This window comes from Dryas octopetala, chromosome 1 (assembly GCF_963921425.1).
Source record: "Dryas octopetala chromosome 1, drDryOcto1.1, whole genome shotgun sequence".
NCBI classification, from domain to species: Eukaryota; Viridiplantae; Streptophyta; class Magnoliopsida; order Rosales; family Rosaceae; genus Dryas; species Dryas octopetala.
Genome location: NC_141366.1, coordinates 20,933,268 through 20,954,507, shown reverse-complemented (window position 1 = coordinate 20,954,507; position 21,240 = coordinate 20,933,268). Strand labels below are relative to the sequence as shown.

General features: G+C 34.9%; 3 protein-coding genes across 3 annotated transcripts; all 3 read right to left on the bottom strand.

Moving 5' to 3' along the window:
- Nucleotides 1-768: 768 nt before the first annotated feature.
- On the bottom strand, nucleotides 769-3,630 carry LOC147299046 (large ribosomal subunit protein uL1). Its single transcript, XM_086252221.1, has 6 exons — nucleotides 3,526-3,630; nucleotides 3,155-3,200; nucleotides 2,181-2,400; nucleotides 1,749-1,914; nucleotides 1,249-1,454; nucleotides 769-1,079 (listed from the first exon to the last, which is right to left on the bottom strand). Exons 2-6 carry the CDS (start codon nucleotides 3,157-3,159, stop codon nucleotides 1,026-1,028), a joined length of 651 nt encoding a protein of 216 aa, XP_086108347.1. The 5' UTR covers nucleotides 3,160-3,200; nucleotides 3,526-3,630; the 3' UTR covers nucleotides 769-1,025.
- Nucleotides 3,631-6,674: 3,044 nt separating this feature from the next.
- Nucleotides 6,675-7,547, bottom strand: LOC147299045 (protein BIC2-like). Its single transcript, XM_086229201.1, has one exon. It carries the CDS (start codon nucleotides 7,435-7,437, stop codon nucleotides 7,015-7,017), a length of 423 nt encoding a protein of 140 aa, XP_086085327.1. The 5' UTR covers nucleotides 7,438-7,547; the 3' UTR covers nucleotides 6,675-7,014.
- Nucleotides 7,548-14,363: 6,816 nt separating this feature from the next.
- Nucleotides 14,364-19,054, bottom strand: LOC147299044 (transmembrane 9 superfamily member 5-like). The gene is made up of 7 exons (XM_086254811.1): nucleotides 18,844-19,054; nucleotides 17,772-17,812; nucleotides 16,748-17,336; nucleotides 16,533-16,664; nucleotides 16,031-16,187; nucleotides 15,442-15,926; nucleotides 14,364-14,812 (listed from the first exon to the last, which is right to left on the bottom strand). The coding sequence occupies exons 1-7, from the start codon at nucleotides 19,002-19,004 to the stop codon at nucleotides 14,596-14,598; spliced, it is 1,782 nt and encodes a 593-aa protein (XP_086110937.1). The 5' UTR covers nucleotides 19,005-19,054; the 3' UTR covers nucleotides 14,364-14,595.
- Nucleotides 19,055-21,240: the final 2,186 nt, after the last annotated feature.

The following is a 21,240-nucleotide window of genomic DNA, read 5'->3' as shown; positions in this document are numbered from 1 at the left end:
TATTATTTGTTTCAGTTAAGGATCTAAATTATTAGTTATCCCAATTCGACATTCAAACTTTATTTTGTCTTAATTTAATGTATAGTGTCAAATAATACTAACAAACAACATCAAAATTATGATATTTTAGTTAATTCATGTTTGTGAAGTGACTAAATTAACTTTGGGTATGGGTAATAAGACATGTGCAAGGCACATGACTAAACTCAATTTGTTAGTATTATTCGCAGAAGTCACATTAGATACCAAATTGGAAAAAAAGGAAAAGTTTGAGCATAAAATTAGAATAAATAATAGTTTTGAGTGCCCAAATGGTACAATGACCAAAATTCAAATACCAACATTGAAATAAACCCATTTATAATTTTTATCCATGCTGACCTCTTTCGTGGAGCATCATATCCTTCGAACTTTCCAACATGCTTGCTCATTAATCATGCTCAATCCCTTGTCTTGTATCGAGCACGGTTTTCGAATTTTTTCAAGTCCAGGTAATGGGCTAAATGGAAGAAAAGTGACTGTACCGTCGGTTTGCTTTGTAATTAGAGTTGGTAAATGTTTCTCTACCATGGTTGAAGTTGGCTTCTAATCATACATTTGATTCATTCACCATCCATTAAGTGACACCTATTGAAAAAAAACACATAAATCTATATTTTGTTTATTGATTTGATCGATCTATTCATAATTGCTGGTATTAGTTTTTCTGTTCTCATCAAAATAATCTGCCAGAAAAATTGCAGGAATATTTTTTAGGTGCAACCGGTGTAAGATAATACTAAGTCAGGAATATATCAAGTCTAACATAAGTCAAAGAACATATTATGCCCAGTAAAATTACAATCCAATTCCTCTCCAACAAAAATTAAATATAAGTCTAACATAGCAATATTGATAAGCATTAAGCAAAAAAGTAAAACAGCCAACCAACAAGAAAACTTGACCATTAAGATAACCACACTTCCTATAAGCATTAGCTCCAACAACCTTGCCCTACAACTCTCAAAACATGTGAAAGGTCTTTCTCAATAGATGCGATATGGCTTCCCCATGGTCGTTTTAAGGTTCAAGCACTTGACCTGATAAAAAAGAAAAAGACAATAAATTAGACAATAATAATGGCAAATAATAAACTGCATGCTACGCAGGATAACATTTTGAAGATTTTGTAATAAAATGCAAGTAGTGAATTCAGAGCTGCCTAACAAGAAAAATATTCTTTATAAATAAAGATCTTATGTAACTTACATTTTGCCAATTCTTCTTCAAAAGTGAAACGAGGAAGTTAACACTCAATTGCACGTTTTGGAATATCTGCTTCTCCTCCATGGACACATTTCCCACAGCAACTCCCATGCAAAGAACCTTCTTCAGTTGGAACTTAATTGTTGCTTTTGTCTCAGAAACCTTAGACTCAAGTGATTCTTGGTGAGTAACAAGCGTTGGGAATTTTCCTACACCGCACATGAATTGAACCAAAATAAGACAAGAAAAGAACTATAGTTACATAAATGCAAGTACAAGCAATTCAACAAAATCTTCATCTGCAAACAATACTATTAACAATTCAACAGATTGAGCAATTCACAAAGATATATACCAGAGCAGCTTACAACATAAAAAAAAAGTTTAAATAAAGGAATGATTTTTTAAGAACATCAATACTGCATATGCACATATTACAGTTCAGAAAGCAAGCAGCAATCAAAAAATTTCCAAAACTCTTCCTAAGCAGACTGCCTACCCACCTGCTTTGTTGAGACCAGGACCCAAAAGACGGGGGATCTGCTTAATGACAGCTTCGGATGCTAAAAAGGCATGGTATTTCTTGGCCATCTTCTTAACCAATTTCTTGTTCTTGTTTAGCTTCTTCAGCCCTTCTACATCCATGTAATCCAAACTTATCTTCTGAGCCTGTAATTAAATGAACAAAAAACAAACCCAACAGCTTGAGAAACGTATTCGACAAAAGCAAATGGCAGAAATCCATCATCTCATCAGTAGAATTGACATGTAAAATAAGTGACAATTTTGACATTTTAAGACAATGTGAAAGGTAAAAGCAATGGTACCAAAGAAAAATTTAATTTTCGAAATCTGAAAGAAAACGGTACAGAACACAAAGAAATCCACTAATTCAATCTTATGTTGATGCTTTATCTGAGCAAAAAATTCATTACCTCTTCAACATGCTGAGCATCTCCGAGCATGCAGACTTTCATCTTTGGACGAGGAATGTGTGGCAACTTAACAGAACCACTGAAACGCTTGTCCTTTTGGGGATCATAGTTTTTCAACCCAATCTGAAGTTCAATGGTCTCAGTGAAGTTACGCTTCTTTTCCTTGGATGCGTTCATGATAATGGAAATACCCTCTCTGAGAGTATCACTCTGAAGCTTACTGTAGAGAGACATAGATACAGTCAGAAATACTAAGATGGTAGCACTAAAAAATAGCCACTTGGCATGTCATACAATAATGCACAAAAATATTATGAAATTAATCAATAGGAAGATCACTATCAGTCACTTGATGAGTTATGTTTTACACAAATAACAAGCATTATTTAACTCAAAACGCAGCCCACAAGTTCTTACCACCCTTTCTTACCACCCTCAGGAATACACGCCAATGTAATCATAACCTTAAACTAGTCAATCAAATATAACTGGGGAAACTGATAAAAGATCCATAAATTGACTATTCACAAATTCCAACTTGAAAATTCTCTGAAAATTCTCAACTGTTAGGGGGAGGGGGAGCCTCATTTCCAGGAAAAAATAAAAGGAAAAATTCAAACCAAAAGAATATGAAGACCTGCCATTCAAATTATGTACAACCCTAATGAAACCTTGAAAAAGTTAAATAAACCGGAGGTCTACCAAACACCCCTCCCCTAAATAAAAGTCTCCACATTCAAAACCCAACTTTCCTCTCGAATTCAGCCTCAGATTCACATGCCACTATTCCTAATCTAAAATCTCGAATGATAGAAATTAAAACTACTCGGATTGCAGCAATTTAAAAACGTAAGCCCAAGTACATAACAGAAGCTAAATTAAAAGCACCATCCTTCATAAATCTATATGACACCAATCAGTGAACTACGACAAACATTCCCAAAAGTATAACACGGAACGGTGATTAAGCATACCTCATGGTTGAAGCTTAAGCTGTCTGACCCAGCAAAGATTTTTCTCCTGCAAACACAGCTTAAATGCTTAAATTGAAGAATCGAAACAAAAAATAAATCATGAAAATACCAGAAAAAAAAATATATTTTGATATAAATCAAACACTTGAATTGAATCACTAAACAATTGCTACTAATGCTTAAAACAACCTAGTTCCGGGAAAATACACGGGTATTGAGTTAAAACAGAGTAAAGAAACATAAAACAAGGCTATTTATCGTAGTTTTCTCGGGAAACAAACAGAGGCTTGAAGATCGAAAGAATTGAACTAGTAGATCAAAATGAGAAAAAGACATATGAGATGTTACACAGAGAGAGAGAGAGAGAGTACTGGAATGTAGAAGAAGCCTTCGTTAGGGTTTCTGGCGGCTAAGGAGCCTAATATAAGAAGCAGAAGATTGTGAGGTGGTGAGATACCGACTGATAAACCCTAACGAATGTACACGTGTCTGATTTGTGGATGGGTTGGGCTAGGCCAAGGTTAGATTAAATTGGACTTTGGATACTGAATCAATCTGATTCCTATTGCTTATGAGCCTTACTGCCATCCATCTGTTTGGGCTTGGATTGGATTTGGGTTGTCATTACTTTACATGAAAAATTATTAATTCAACGTGTAAAAATATTATTGGATGATATATTTATATTTGTATTATATAATATAAATAACATTTATTTATATTATAATACATAGGTTGGTTATACCACATGATAGTGTATCAGTTATACAAAATAATTTCTTCAATTTTGTATAGCAATTGTCTAGCAATATACAATAACATGAGAAATACTTATATTTTTTAAAGAAAAATACTCATATAATTTACAGTATTTACTAATAGCAACATGTATGTAAATTTCTGCAAATTATAATGATATATTATGCATATATTACTAGTTAATATAGCTAATATCTAGGGTTTAATTACAATCACATCTTTACATAATGAATTTTTTAGGATCTTGTTTATAGAGGACTTGGGATTTAACTTTGGAGTTTGGGTGGAAGGCCTGAACCCTAAACTCTAAAAGGGTAATCTTGTAAGTTATCAACTTTAAAATATAAGATCTACAGTAACCAGTAATCCTTAATCAATCATCCTATATCAAATTAATTAAAAGATTAATGTGATGGGAACAACACGGAGTAAATAAGGGACCGATGGAATTGAAGCATACATGAAATGTATTTGCTATAAAATAATTAAAGAAAATAGAAAGGTTATCTACTTATCTTTATGTTGAATTGAAGCATTCATAAATGAAAGAAAATTAGTTTTTTTTTTTTTTTCATACATTGGAGTGAATTGTACCGGAATTAATTAGTCTAATTCTAACCTATTATCTCATCCACTTTCATCACTTCATAAAAAAATTAGTCTTTATTGCATAGCGTTTAATGATGTCCTTCTCCAAGATACAATTCCTGGAACTTTTTAGTCCAACTAAGAAGTACATTAAATCTTAATAAGCATACACTCAAAATACGCAAATAATTACTCAATATATAATATAACCATTCAAGAGCAAACGTCAGTAATATGAACTCGCAATTTTTTTCACTTATCGACCGCACCTGACTCGGCCAATAAATTCATAGATATATCTCAAAGATACTAATTGCCAAGATTTTCTAATAAGATGGGCTTGTTAGCTAGAATGGTTGCATTTTTTTTTTTCTTGGAAAGAGAAGGCATTTGGCCTAATTATGTATATATATATATATATTTTTTTTGGCCAAGTGCCTAATTATGTATTAACTTACATCAAAAGAGAAACATCACGAGTAAGAGTGGAAGCAAGCCATGCATGGCGTGATATCTAAACATATGGTGGTTCATATTCCATCCAAAATAGAGTGAGTGTTCACAATCTAAATCTAAACCAAAATTAGCGCTATGGGCTGCCATATTATAATTTACAAGTTCTAGGTTGAAATTAAAAAATAATAGACACAAAGGCTAAGTTATTAACTGTGATTCCACCTTAAATGGATTAACTTCTCTCTATTATATATGTCCTCCCAACCCACTCTAACTTCTTATATATATGGACATTACTAATGGTCAAAGGAAAAATTAGCTTCCCATCTTTGGTGGACCCATTCGTTTTATTAGACGTTTGTACTTTTAATTATGGGTCTAGTCCATTGACTTTTAGCCAACCCAACTTGTAGCTAGCTAGCTAGGTTGCCAACTCCATCAATATTTTACGTTTAGAAAAGAAAAATTAAGTAATAGTAAGGAAACGAATTAGTATTCCAACTTTTTTTTACTAACTAATCGATATATATATGACATATGACATTCATGACAATTACTTCATGAATTCTTTCAAACTACGTACTCGGTACTCCTTTGAAATATTTATTGAATACACGTACCAGTTGCTAATCTTTTAAGAGTAAGTTCTTGCACATTCAGCTGCACCAATTAAGGCACAGGATGGTTGTTTTGTTATTAAGCACTTTCATTTGGACTATTTTGAGTGAGAGATGACACACCACAGTATCAGTTAAGATAGTTTAAACAATTTTAGTCTTTGTTCTTAAATGAATATATAAAGTGTCTCGTACGTGACCACATTTTATCCATATACAACGTACATAACATTAAGAAATTTGCTCTTGGCCGATTGAGTTGGTTATATATATATCATGAGGAATTAGCTGCTACATCTCCAGATCCATTGCAAAAACATTAAATAACTAGAACTTGATTTACTTAATTAATTTCTTAGTAATACTGTTGGGTGCTGTGTAATTAGTCTAGCTAGCTAGTTCGATCTTCTCTTAATCTGCTTTTTACTGAAGCAACATGTGTGCTCTTTTTTTGGGTGAATAGTAATAACCCACTCATCAAAAAAAATAAAATAAAATGGATGTTTGATTTTCAGTAAAAGAATAAACCAATGTCTAGTTAATTTTAATTTCTGTCAAATTGTCAATTATTATCCATAATTAATTACTTAATTGATATGCAATTTTATACTTTCTTTTTAATTTCTTTCAACTTATCTCGAAATCCAACTTTCAAATATATTAGAACATCTTTGTAACTTCCGAATTAAAGTACCAGAAGTTTATTTTCCACTCGATCCATATATATTCTCGATATATTTATCTCCATTTATGCTCAAAATAATTTATCTTAATTTGTAGCTTATTTTTTTCTTTACATCTTGCCTAAATTATATAGCAAACTTTAATTAGTAAAGATAACTGTGCACATTTTGGAGCTCAAAGCTAGTTTGTGTTTAGAAATGATAAACTGGTCAATACTCTCAATTCTTCCCCAATAAATAAAATAAAAATCAATACTCTCAAGTCTCAATTAGACAATATATAGTTTAAATTAATCTAACATTGAATGTCATCTCTTATCAGATATGTGGCATTTTTGTTGTAAAACTATTAATTTATGGATCATATATGTATATACATATATTCAAATAAGGGTACGCGCGCCTAATCAATAGACATATATGATTAACATATATAAATATATCAAACTATAAATTGTAAGAGAGCATTCTCTTGTAATATCATATGTAAATATTCTTGACTCCATAAATTAATATACATATGACTTAGTGATATTCCAGATCGAATTTCATGCACATCTTTGTTTCTCTTTATTCATACATATCTTGCTACCATGTACTGGCCATGGGGAAAGATATACATAAATCATAGCTAGAGTCTAGAGACATGCAGTAATTCCTTTTATTAACTAGATAAACCTAAAATTAAAGAAAACCATGATTTTGATTTACTACATAAATTTCAAATGAAAGGCCAAAAATATTCCAAGTTTTAATTTCAACACCTACTGATCTCTATCCTCAGCACTCCTTGAGAGTTATTATTACTTGCTCGACGTCCCTCCATAGCTAGTGCTTCACGAGCCGAAGTGAGTCCTTTCGGCACCAACAGTGCGTCGAAGGGCGAATAATCGATCCAATCCTTGAGCAGCTCCTCCTGACCCCACGAATCCGGTATCGCCACATGGCCGGCCACCTCCTCCTGGTGTCTCTTTAGTCTCTCACGTCCCGAGTAGTACTCCATCTGATCAGCAACATGTGACTCTGCAGCTGCAGTACTAGACCTGTTTTGCAACCCCACAAGATTGTTGGGGTTGCTGTGTTTATTTCTTTTCCGGGAAAATGCAGGAATCTGCTGGTTGGCCATGTTGATGAGATTGTTGGGGTTTTCTTCCATGAATGAGAAATAGGCTCTCTTCATAATATTGAATTGAAGCTTAGGGGTAGCTATAGTAGTATAATGGTTGATTTTCTGTATGAGAACTTTGCAAGATTATATGGAGGTAGCTTTGGTTTGGTGTGTGTGTGTGTGAATAAAACAAAGCAAAGCAAAACCAAAGAGAATGGGTGGGGGTTTAGATTACACGTCATAAGCTCATAAAATATGGGTTTGTATGGTAAGTGAGATATCTACGTCTCATGCTAGCTTTTGGTTCAAATTTGTGTGGTTAAGTACTTCTTATAAGAACCTGGCCAAAAAAAAAAAAGAACTTCTTATAAGAAAAAGAGAGAGAGAGAGAGAGAGGCAAGACTTGGGAATAATTTGTGTTTTAGGGTTTGTGAGGTGGACATGTGTTTGGTGATGTGTGTGATTTTTAAAAAGAGTTGAGGTTCGTCCAATGAGGTTGGTAGGCTAAACGGGAGTAGTACATGATAAACAGTGAGCATCAAGGAATTGATTTCTGATTATGGCACGTCCACAATATTGAGATATATATTTTATACGGATCTTAGCCCTAAATTCCATCCCATTTTTAATTGAGAAAATTTTTGTAAAAGGACATGAAAGGCATGTTTGGGAGTGCTTATGTAAGAAGTGCTATTAATTGCTTAGTAACACTTAATTTGTCATACGCTCCAATACCTGGGAACATAACAGCGGTACTCACTCTAAGGAGCCTAAGAAAACAATATTCATACCTCGAGTATTATATTCCCAAGTACCTTACGACGAGTTAGACTCTTTGAGTAAAAGTTAGGGATTGAATTAGAGTTTTAGCAATAGTAGAAAATAGTATAAATCATAAACATCGATCATTTTATAAAACAACCAACCCCTTGGGGTTTTCAGTTCACAAAAGGTACCATTTAAATAAATATGATACTCGAAAGATGATGTTTAAGAAATATTTTACAAAAAGTACCAACCCAAAAGATAGACTGCTAATTAATATTCGGAATATTTATGAACAAGACATCAACAAAATAAAGGAAAGCCATAATGATATATATGAACCAAATAACAGAAACAGCAAAATGTAGATCGACCTAGATGTCAATCAAGATCAAGTGTCATGTCGCCCAGATTAGTCGAGATTGTAAATAGAATGTGAGTGTGCACTAAAAAACAAGTACAATAGGGGTAAACATCACATACGTTTATAACTTTTCCTAAGAGGATGCTGAGTATGTTTGAAAGTAGTAATCTCAATATTTACTACATATACATTCAGTTAAAAAACAATTCAAAAGGATCACAACAAAAATGCTAATACCAATAAACAATTCAATTATCCAGTTGAAATCTATAGTGCATGCTTATACAACTTTCGTAAAATCACAACAATGAAAACAATTCGGAAGCTTCCATGTTAAAATCTCAACGGGATCCCAAGTTCGAGAAACATACCTAATGACCGAACACACAAAGAGGGCCAACTACCTTTACAACTCAATAAGGTAGCGATAGCATCCTCTCCTGGTTTGTACCGCATAGGCTAACCGTTTGTTCGTTCAACCGTCTTTTAAGGTTTAGGGGATCGAAACCCAAGGCTATAGAGTACGTGACTCCTTACTTTCATGTCATCCAAAAAATCACAACAAATATCGTAAAAGCTGATATCATCAAATCATAAAACCATGTAATAGATGACAACAAAAAACATATATATGCATGTTATCCATGCAACAATATTTCCTATCATATATACACACAAGAAACAGGTTCATATATAAGGTTTGAGTTTCCCCCTACTTGGAGTCCAAACTTAACCTTAATTCTCATAATGCACCATCCAAATCACCAAGTCCAAGATTTTTTCTCTGAGTAACTGAAATTCCAAGTCCAACAATATATAGCAAAATCAAAATTCAACTTGGGAAGAGTTTCAACATGACATTTTCTTTTGGTCATATGTTCCAAGAAAATTCCAAAGACCATGTCTAGTAATTAAGACCAAGTTTTTGTACTTTCTGAATTTACGTAAAGATTTCTCATTAGGTCAAATTTTAACTTAAGTCAAGTAAGTTGACCAATTAAGTACTTACACCATGAGCAAGTTAGTGCACGGGGGACTGGGGGAGCTCTAGCCCAGTCTCTCGTTCTATATATATTGGGAAGATATATTACCTAGCTAGTTATACGTAGACCAAAGTATCACTCATGGAAAAATTCGAAGACCTTAAAAATTTTAAAAAATAGTTAAATGACCAAAGTGTCACTCGTAGAATAGTTAAAGGACACTACTGGAATTAAACTTTTTTATTAAGACCTAAATTTGCTTCAAACCTTTTTAATGTAATTAAGCTAGGAGAGTGCTATCTACCTTCTCCTTTGTTTTGGTTAGAACTCAGAAGGCTGGGTGTTTCCCTTTCTTTTGGTCTGAAGGCTGGGTGTTTCAAAGTATAAGAGAACGAAAACCTCCTAGCTCCTGGGTTGCCGCCGATATCTCTGATCTGAGCAGCCTAGTGTTTTTTTAGTCTTTCAGGAGAGAAAGAGGCAGCTATTGCGATAGAAGAGGGCATCTCACTATCGATTTGCCGCCGAAAATACCTCTAGGTCAATGGGTTGCCGTCGGAAACACCTCCAGGTCAATGGGTACATGTTGACGCCGATATGTCTAATTAGAGCAAGCCCGTGAAGCGTAAGCTTCGTACGCTTTTACGCTTGTCCGTCGCAAGGCGTATGCCTCAGCCCAAAAGCGATCGCCTTTCAGGCATTTCGTCGAATACATGGACGCCAGGCAAGATCTGCTGCCGCCTCGCCATGAAGCGCGCCTCAATGCGCGCCTGAGGCACGTTTTTTAAAAGACTGGTTCGATGTTATATTTATGGCTTAATTATCGATTTATCACCCAAAACTGTAACTTATTCTCACTTTACCACCTGAAAGTTTTTTTGTCCCAGATTACCATCTGTAACTTACATCCATGTCCCATTTTACCTTGTTTCGTCAACAATTCCGTTAATGCTGACGATCTGGCAGTTAATGCTGACGTGGCGCGCTAGATGTGCGCCACGTGTCACATTTTTTTATTTTTTTCGCATTTTTTTATTTTTTTATTTTTATAAACTTTGAAAATTAATTAAAAATAGCTCCGAACTTAGAAAAATACACGAAAAATTCCTACGGACTCCTCTTGACTAGCACTAATTTACTACAAGGTTAAATTACCAATTTGCCCTCTAGAAATTTTCAAAAAAATTAGAAAGTCCAAATTTATTTCTAAAAAATTAAAATAAATTTTCCTCTATTAAAAAAATTCTAGAATTTTCGTAAACTCTTGGACAAATTCTCAAAAATATTTTGAAAAATTACCAAAAGCTTGTTTTAGAGAATTATTTCGAGACTTTACAGAAATTTTAAAATTTTTCTAGAATTTATTTTATAGAGAATTTTATTTTTCTCTAAGACCGAGAGGTCTTTTGGGTAGCAAGTGTTCACGAGAAAGGTATTATTAGTTTTTAGAAGACTAACGGTGCAGACCTCATATTTTTTGGAGTTCGGGAGATTATTCTATGAATTTTTAAAGAGTCTAGAGTATTTTAATTTTCTAGAAATAAATTTGGACTTTCCAAATTTTTTGGAAATTTTTAGAGGGAAAATTGGCATTTTGACCCCATAGTAAATTAGTACTAGTTAAGACAAGTCGGTAGGAATTTTCCATGTATTTTTCTAAGTTCGGAGCTATTTTAAATTAATTTTCAAAGTTTATAAAAATAGAAAAATCAAAAAAATCAAAAAAGATGTGACACGTGGCGCACATCCAGCGCGCCACGTCAGCATTAACGGAATTGTTGACGGAACAAGGTAAAATGGGACACGGATGTAAGTTACAGGTGGTAATCTGGGACAAAAAAACTTTCAGGTGGTAAAGTGGGAATGAGTTACAATTTTGGGTGGTAAATCGATAATTAAGCCTATATTTATTGTTTGATAAATCTACCTCATTTGGAAGAATGTCTAATTCGATTGTTTTGTGATCTTTACATTTTTTTAGATGCAGGGTTCTGGGGAGATCGCAATGGGATTGAGATCATTAGAGATTTCAGAGGAGAATATGAAGTAGGATTATGAATATTCTGAATCTTTTCAGTATATATATCACAAGGTAGATAATTGTAGTCGCACACTCACACAAATGATATGCCCTTTTTTACATACCCATGAAGAATTCTGTAACACTCACAATGAAGCCAATCCAAACTTATTACTATGGTATTATGATGCTCCCAAGAGTATCGTTTAATAATTAGGACTCATCCCATCAACTTTAATAACCATTTAACCATTTAATCAACTTTAATAATTAAGCCCAAAGTACGCAACAAAAGAGATCGACATCATAAGTGATTTCCAAAATATCATCCATGAGAAATTGCACAGCAAAGCCTATAACAATACCACAAAGCCAAATTATCATTCTTTGTCCTAGGTCCTGCTACTCTCAAGTAAAATAGTCAAGTGTATGATGACATTCGAGTAACTGATGCTTCTTTCTCTAGGATCAGTCCCTGAAGTTCTTTCTCAATACAATCAAATCAGATGATCTTAAAACTGGAAGTAATATTGAGTTCCCTGCAATAAGGAATTGGCATGTGTAAAGAATAAACTTTTAAATTCCAAGATATGCGCGCTAATGCTATCATGCATAGCAATTGGTTATAAACATAGTGTCTTGGCAAGTCGGCAGAGTAGAAATAGATGATGCTGAAAGAGGAGTAAATGTGTAAGCAATAATATAACATCTCCATTGTGCTTTCCCGCTGAGGAGAGCTTTCAGTTCAATGATCGAACTCGTAGGTTGACTATATATTATGTGAGCTTTCAGGTCCAAATTCCATAAAATCCAGCGGATTGTTTTACGTATTGAATCAGCCACATTTTAACTAGATGGCCACAAATAGTACATCACTACATCCATAGCAGCACAGGGATGACAAAATAGATACTTTATCTATATAAAAGTTTCCATATGCTATATACTCAACCATTATAGCTACATATAATTTCTCACCCTTCTCAACTTGGCCAATTTGTGATTGATCTATCACTGCTCCAAATATTAAGTTTGCACTTGGATCTACAAGCCATATATAATTTCAGCTGCAGAATTCACCTGCAAGTAATTCAGCATGTCAATCAGAGTCTATGCTTGGGGTCATAACTGTGACTCTATGAAAGCATTTGATCCACCACCCCCGACACCAACAACCTCTTAATCTTGGCTTCACTGCAGTTAGGTGGACTTGAGGACTCTCTTATGCTCTCCATGACTCTTCCACCAAATCTCTCAGTTCTTGGACTAGAAATAATGTCATTTGCATCAACTCTGAGCATTGAAACTTCAGGGTGTAGATCCAGAAAGGTATCTTTACTGTGGTCTGGGCTGACATTGTTTGAGTTAATGGAACATTTAAACTTTGGGGGGCGTTGTACTTTCTTTTGGAAAGAACTGCATAAGCTACTCTTCTTGACAACAAACTTTAGGTAAATGACTCTATGGATTTTAGTCTCCTTTGCAAAACCACCCCTTGAAGTGCCTAGTATTCCCACTGAATTCCAAGCATTAGCTGGCACAGAACAGGGAGATTTGCAAGTTGTCATAATAGAAGGCCAAAAGCCCAAAATTCACTCTACAAAATTATAATTCTGGAATGGTGGAGTATTTTAGAAGCAGAGATGCCAAAATCTTGCAAATTATTCACTAGCCATTTTACCTGCAAACTCAACAGCCAGGATATAGAAAAAGAACCCATCTGCATTACTGTGGAAGTTTCAATTTTAGAATGTATTGTGCATACAATAAACAAATTCACTATGAACAGAACAACATTATTAATTTACAACAAATGAGTGGTCGAAAAAACCATCACAAATGGCTTCTGCCACTACAAATAGTAGTGCAAACACTTCCTGGAACTAACCAAATAGACCTTTGCCCAAAAATGTGGGGAACATCAAAGAAGTCTCAGAAATAGATTAACAAAATGTGCACAAGCAAATTAAGCAATGCCATGTATACAGAAAAGGATTAACTAGTTTTTCTCTTAACATATTAAACCGAGAAAACCCACAACTGAAATAATCATCAAGCGCCAATCGAATTGAAGCATCAAAACAAATTAAAGCAGAGAAAAATGCTTTCTGGGTGTACCTCAGTACCTGAGGCGGCATAGAAAACCATGGAAACAGTGCCAGAAACAACACCCAAAAAAGGTTGAAACTACAGGCAACTAAGAAGAAGGTGGAAACTATTTTTTTTATCAAAGAAGAAGCAATTCATTTCTAAAGCTGATAATTTGGGTATGAACAATTTACTCACAGAGCACTGGTAATGGTGTAAATGGCGTAAAGATCAAAGCTTTTACCATTTTTGCAGAGGAAAACATGGTGTTTAGTCACTCTCCAGAGGACTTTCAGCTGAAAAACCATGCCATAATCTACGGCATGTAAATGTATCAGTTAGCTGAAGTTCTGGCGACAACTTGTTTATATAAGTTGATGCATCAGAATTTACTACATGAGTTAATTCACCCAAACATTTTATTCAACAAATGACGTGACTGTTTCATTTAATCAAATCTTAACTCACTCTATATCATATTTATTTTAAGACATAACTAAAAAATCATTTGTTGAACAAATTTGGTGATCCTAGCATTATTGGACTGCACTAGGGTGCCTGTCCATTTGCCATGTAAAAGCGTGAATTTTTTTGGAAAAAATTGGCTGCATAATGAGATTACCCTCAAAATCTTTTTCTGCAAAATTGGTAGGAAAAACTCCAACTTTTTTTTTTCTGATCAAAAAGACATAATATTGAGTCATGATTTGCATTACCATAAATCCATAATGATACTTGAAGAGAACCAACAATTTGAGAGAGAGAGAGAGAGAGAGAGAGAGAGAGAAGAATCGTAATTCATTCTGAAAGCCAAACATGTCATTTACATGTGTTTGCAAGAGCATTAAGTGAACTTCTCTCTATCTAAAAACTGTATTACAAAGGAATACATTGAGAGCCACAGTTCTGTGTTGTGTTTTCTGTATCATGGTTTCAGTTTCTTCGCTCATAGATGTTTTGCTCTGCAGGAGTGTGTCCATGAGAAACAGATTGGGCATTATGACCAGAATTGTTCATTCACTTTTAACAGCACCGTATATATGGCGAACAAATATCGAGGAAACACGGAAACTAATGGTACCAAGCATCAAGAAGAATGCATAACACATGCAAGCATTATAGCCAATAAAGAAGGATAGCTGCATGAAACCAGTCATGTTTGATCTGACATAGAAGTAAATGCTATAGCCAAACATAAAAATAGCCGTCGAGCCCCCACACAACACAGACCTGCATCAAATAGATAAAACACATGATTAACATTGGCAAGCAATGCACACACATACCAAAAAAGAAAACAACAAAAACCCAAAAAAAAATCTTCTTTCCTAAGATAACAAAACGTGCATTTAAGAAAATAAACTCATTTGTGCTGCTAGAATATATTGTGTAATTTTTTTCTCTCTTTTGATAATTCCACTAGAATAGTAAAAAATAGTTGATGAGAGAAGAGGATGGCAAAGGTATCACATCACTTTAGTTGTTTATTATTAACTCCTCTATACTTCTCCCCCCACACCCGCCCCCAAATAAATCAAAATAGTAAATAGAAACTACAGCTGTTAGTAATGTTAAGAATGTTGAACAAATAACATTTTCAACTTAAATAATGCATAAAAAACCAGTTACTACATTAGCAAGGTTTACAAGAAATGCCATATTGTTCTTTGAATAAAAAAAAGAGCTTGATTCAACATCTCCACATTGATTATTAGGCTAACAAATGCTTGTTATGGCAGGAAGACACTAGAAAGTCAAGCACATCTGAAATGGAAAAGCATATATGCATGAGAATGTACACAACAACAATGTTCTATGTGTCTGTGTGTTTGTGTGATTGCATGCAGAAGAAATTATACCTCCACCACCACTCATGGTCTTCAATAGAAAGCTGAATGTATGTCAAACCGACAGTCAAGATTGCAGTTAGTATGATGAGGATGATAAATGTAACAAATAAAATACCAGGAAGAGTGTAAATTTTATAGCCCCACATGCTTGCATACAGGTGGTGTAACTGAAGGGCAATTGCACTAAAAGGCAAGAGACCTCCAATAAACATTTGACAAGGTGTTCTCCTGTACCAAGCTAATGGTGGAATCTCTCTTGGATATTGCTTTGTAGCACAAGGTGCTTGAAATTCAGACCTTAAACAATACCCAGTCACCCCACCCAAACCAAGCAATGGGATGGCAAGAAATGTATATATGAGAAGAATCGCCAGGATGGTGCCAAAAGGAAGTGCAGCAGTGGCCCCATAAGATATAGCGACTGTATTAAGGATAGATGCTGTCATGAAGAATGGGCCCAAGTAGAGAATCCCTGTTAGAAGAACACTCCTTTCCTGGAAATTAACATTGTTTATGTCACAAAATAAGGATAAGATGTTAAAGGACATAGTGGCTACAGAACAATATGATGAAGAATTTTATAAAAATAAAAAATTACCCATCCGGTCACAGAAAATTGATTGTGGAAAGCAGCAGCAGTGTACCCAGCAACAATAGAAGTAAGAGTGTATATGAAGACAAGAGAAGTGAACAGGGCTCCACGATTGTAGGGGTAGAGGAGTCCAAAAAATGCCATTAAAAATAAGATGCACACCCTGAAGAGAAAATACAATAACAAACAAAACTTAAACAAAAAAAAAAAAAGTAAAAATTTGGCACTTATAAAGCCGACTCTATGAATTTTAAAATATTACACTGAACCACAGGAATCGACTGTAGAATTATAACGATTCAGTAATATATGAAATTATGCTTGAAACAACGTGTGGAAGAAAGGCCACATTAGACTCTTCAACACCTACAGAGGGTATGATGTCCCTCTAAAGGTGCCCTTCAAGGTGCAAAAATAAAATTTAAAACAAATATCCCAGTTCATGCTACCTATAGAAAGTAGAACTATGAAACAAGAAAATGGATTGAACAATGATAAAGTATCTTACATGGTGAGCAGCTGGGTACCCACACCCAAGACAGCACAAAACAGTGGCATGTTTGGAGGATATCTGAAAACATCACCATGAATGTATTTCCATCCAACCTCCTTGTCTTCTTCTTCATCACCATTAGAGCACCTACAGCAAATATGCATACCATTAGGCTGACCAAGTCAAAAAAAAAAAAACATGTAGTTGAAAGATTATAAACAATGTATTACTTTCTCAGGTCATTCTTGAGGCGCCGCATAATAAGCAAGGTAAGCAATCCCATCAAAAGCACAATGATGACAATGGAGTTAATGAATGAGAACCAATGAATTTTCTGACGAAGTGGCAGTAATGAAGCCTTTGAGTATTTGTCCATCCTGTTCTGAAACTGTGTTGATGTTGCATTCCAGTTAACTGAATAAGTGAACTCAATGTCAATATCAACATCTTCTGTTATATCGACAATATGATTTGGATCACTAAAAGCACGTATTTCTATTACTTGATTTCCATTGCAAAGAGCATCAAACAGCACATGTTTGAATAGATAATACTTGGTCCCCTTCTCACTAAGAGTCCAACTCTCATCTTCAACTTTCCCAATGAACCCCCACACAGGAAGATCATCATAATACATTTGGAAGTAAAAATTATTAATGATAGCATCTCTGAACTTGCGAATTTCAGGAACTTTAAGCTTCTTCCGGCACAGGCTCTCCTCATTTTTGTCCTGCCTGAAATTCAACTGATATAAGGCGTTGGTCAAACGATCACCATTCAAAACCTCCCCAATGGATTCTTTCTTTTGGATTACTGGATCTGCATGCCATGATGATGGTCAGAAATCACCTACTCTTACACTAAGTAACTTGTAAATAGCAATGCAAGATAATTCTGTGCCATTAAGGTAAAAGTACACATCACCCTAGAAGTAAATACAAATCAATCTTTCTGATTGAGAACCTAATGTGAATTACTTTCTGGACCAAACAAAGCTTTAAAAACAACAAGGGCTGATTATTTGCACTACATTTTTTCAAGTTATAAAATCAGTAGTCAATACAAAGACAATACAAGTCTATGATAATAATGCAATTGGTGTCATTCAACTATGGCAAACTCACTGATTCAAACCGGCATCTTATGTACTTAAAGAAAATCTAAACACTTCTTTATCCTTGAAATCAGGTCTCAATTGCTTCTTGCAATAAGCATGGCATAATAAAAATGTCACTTTAACCCTAAAAGGCTAACCTGGGCAGCAGAATGGCAAACCATAGTATTGATAAGTCTCGCTGCAAGAGAATAAAAATTAGAAACAATATTAAAAGTGGAAAAAAGGCAGGGTTACCAAGGAAAGAGATTATTATACTTAAGTTTATTCACCTTTAACTCCTACAAGATAAAAGTAATTACTGCAATAATTTCATCATAGAAGTATCAGCAATGTCTCGAGACTAACCATTTCATTCTGGAAACAATGCAACAAAATAAAAATACAGGACAGGTTTCATTCTGTATATGTCTATCGCACAGAAAGCATCCAAATATGAGGGCAGCTAGCTCAGTAATTCACAGATTGTTTGTCTCTCCAATGTCTTTTATAAAGAAACATGCAGCATACCCAATATTATCTAAATCTAAAACCATACCATACACAATTCTGGGGTCATGAACACAAAGACTAGGACCAATGCAAAACCTCAAACAAGAATGTTTTGCTTTTAAAGCCCCCAAACCCTTTTAAAAACACTCTTCCTGAAATTTTATTCAGAAGGTCCATCTTTAAACTAAGAAAATCGATCATGAAACAAGCATAAACAAGTTTTCCATTAAAAAGTGAGAATTGAAATGCGGATCATAGAACTAGCAGTTTCATCAAAATTCACAAATAGACTAAATAGTTCATACACTAGAAAATGTATCTACTGTCTTTCCCAAACCTGGTCGTAATTTACTACCCCTCCTTCTGTCGCTCTTATACTCAGTACGGTCAATCAAACCCCATTCAAAGTTATCGAATTCCACAATTATGTATCAGTTTCCAAAAAAACCACACAAAACCATCAAATTGTTAATGACCCATATACAGTTTCTTGAATACAATATCAGAAAACACTATGAAAAGCAATTAATTGATCACCCTACTACATGGGTTTGTCCCTCCATCTTCATTTTCACTCTTTCTGAAAATTAGGAAGAAAATAAAAAGTTTCCCGAAAACAATACCAGGCAGGACCTTAAAAGAGCTAATCTTTTCCTCTCACAAAAACTTCAGACAAGCAACAAACAAACAAATTGCTATATATATGGCTGTGAGGAATACCTGGGGTTGTTCAAGGGACCAACTTTGTTGACGAAGAATGGGACATGATCTCCTACATTGTAGCTGTGATCGTTTACTGAAGATGATGCAGAAGGAGCTGAGAATGTAAGGATCGTCAGGAGCACCAGCAGGAGACTCAATTGAAGGGCTTTATTACCCATTTGACAAGAAAGCGCTGTAAGCAGCAGCAGCAGCAGCTTTGGATTCAGAGTGTGTGTGGAATGTGGACTGTGCAGGATAAAGTCAAAACGATGCCATATTAACATGTTGTAAATTTGTAATTGCCCAAAAAAACATATTGCTGTTGTAAACTTGTAATTGCCAAAAACAAAAACATATTGCTGTTGTATTTTAAAGGCTTATTATCAATTTTGCCCCCTGAATTATGATTCTATTCCTAATGTGCCCCTTACTTTTTAATTCTATCAATTTACCCCCTAACAGTTACAACGTTATTCTAATGTACCCCTTCGGCTCAATTCTGTCATACTTTTCGTTAGTCTTGTTGACGTGGCGCCTACGTGGCAGAGTATATTGGCCATTTCACCTACCTGGATCACTCAGCACTCCAATTTTGCTACATAAACATAAAAAGTGGGACCCACCCCTTTAATTTAATTCAAAACTTAAAATTTAAAACAAAAAAATTATTTTAAACTCTAATATTTAGAAAGAAAAAAAATAAATAAATAAAAAACCAAACCCACCATCCCCTCCCCTCCCCAACCCAACCCGTGCCCAGGCCACTCCCACCTCCCTAAACCCTCCCGATCAGAAACTCACCCCACCACCCTCTCCTCCCGATCACCCACCATTCCAGGCCAATGACCCCCTTCCCCTCTCTCTCTCTCTCTCTCTCTCTCTCTCTCTAGATCTGCAAGTTGGTTGAATTGGATCTACAAATCAAACTTCACAATCACTTCATGGTTTGTTGGGGAATTGGGGAGATCTTCAAAGATGACGGATGGGAGGAAGAAGTGGTCTATGGCGGTGGGAAGGGCGGCGAGGACGGAGGTCTGGGCTTTGGTGGGTGGTCGTCGGAGGGGATGATGAAGGTGACGGTGAAGTTGTGGTGGTGGACGAGAGAGTTGGTGGGTGGGTGCGACAGTGGGGCTAGGTGGGTGGGTGCCACGGGGTTGGGTAGGAGGGGGGGTGTGACGAGGCCGAGAGGTTGGGTTGGGGGGGAGGTGCGACGGGTCCGGGAGGGGCTAGGTTGGGGTGGGGGGGGGGGAATGGAATTGCAGAAGAAAAAGAAAAAACAAGGGAGAAGAAGTTGGGGTGGGTTCCACTTTTGGATCTATGTGGCAAAATAAGGAGTGCTGAGTGGGTCTAGAGAGGTCAAAATGACTAATATGCCCTGCCACGTCAGTAAGGTTAACGGAAGTTACGACGGAATTGAGCCGAAGAGGTACATTAGAATAACATTGTAACTGTTAGGTGGTAAATTGATAGAATTAAAAAGTAAAGGGGCACATTAGGAATGGAATCAAAGTTCAGGGGACAAAATTGATAATAAGCCTATTTTAAAATAGGGGGTTAGTCCATTTTATAGATCTATTTTTTAGGCTAAAACTTTAGAGAAAATTATGCGTTTGATCCATTTATTATTTCATAAATTTCGTTTTGATCTACAAATTTTTTAAGTTTTATATTAGTCCACGAATTGCTTGATGTGTTTTATTTTGGTCAAAAATAAACAATTTTGTTTCTCAAAGTTGACTCATTGATATAAAACTGAAAGGTAAAAATTGTCTGATTTTGCCTAGTTTGGACAAAAATGGAACACTTCAGACAATTCGTGAACCAATAAAAAAAATTAAAAAAATTTGTGAACCAAAACGGAATTTATAGAATAATAAGTGGACTAAACGCATAATTTACTCAAACTTTATTAGTATACTTGCCCTTGACCGAGTTTATGAACTATTGGCTTTCTAAATGTGCGCATCAATTGAGTTTCTCTCTGCGAGTGTTAGAGCATCTCCAATTCTTCCCTAAACTTTTCCTCAAATTTAAATTTAGGGAAAAATTATATAAAACAGAATTTCAATCATTCCTTAAAATCTTTTCAAATTTGAGATTTTCTTAAAATTTTTCCTAAATCAAGTTAAATGGATGAGGCTTCTCAAAGTCTCCCCAAACTTCTAATAGTCAGATTTTAAACTAGAAACCCAAACAAAAAAATAATATAGGAAAAATTTCAACTTAGCATTGGAGAATCTTTTCTCAAATTTAACTTTTTTTCCTAAATTATCCTAAAATTGAAGAAAAATATAAGGAAAGGACTGGAGATGCTCTTAGTTGGCTTTCTCACTTTAAAATTACAATTTCTTAACTCATAATAATAATTTATTATTTTAACTTAAATTATTTATTTAATATTTTTTTTTAAATACT

Coding starts and splice junctions, on each gene's coding strand:
- LOC147299045 (XM_086229201.1), bottom strand. CDS start 7,437: ATGAAGAGAGCCTATTTCTCATTCATGGAAGAAAACCCCAACAATCTC.
- LOC147299046 (XM_086252221.1), bottom strand. Junction 1,455..1,748: donor TCCTGGTCTCAACAAAGCAG/GTGGGTAGGCAG, acceptor TGTGCGGTGTAG/GAAAATTCCCAACGCTTGTT. Junction 1,080..1,248: donor TGAAGAAGAATTGGCAAAAT/GTAAGTTACATA, acceptor CTTTTTTATCAG/GTCAAGTGCTTGAACCTTAA.
- LOC147299044 (XM_086254811.1), bottom strand. CDS start 19,004: ATGGGTAATAAAGCCCTTCAATTGAGTCTCCTGCTGGTGCTCCTGACG. Junction 15,927..16,030: donor AATTTTCTGTGACCGGATGG/GTAATTTTTTAT, acceptor GTTAATTTCCAG/GAAAGGAGTGTTCTTCTAAC. Junction 14,813..15,441: donor GACCATGAGTGGTGGTGGAG/GTATAATTTCTT, acceptor TATTTGATGCAG/GTCTGTGTTGTGTGGGGGCT.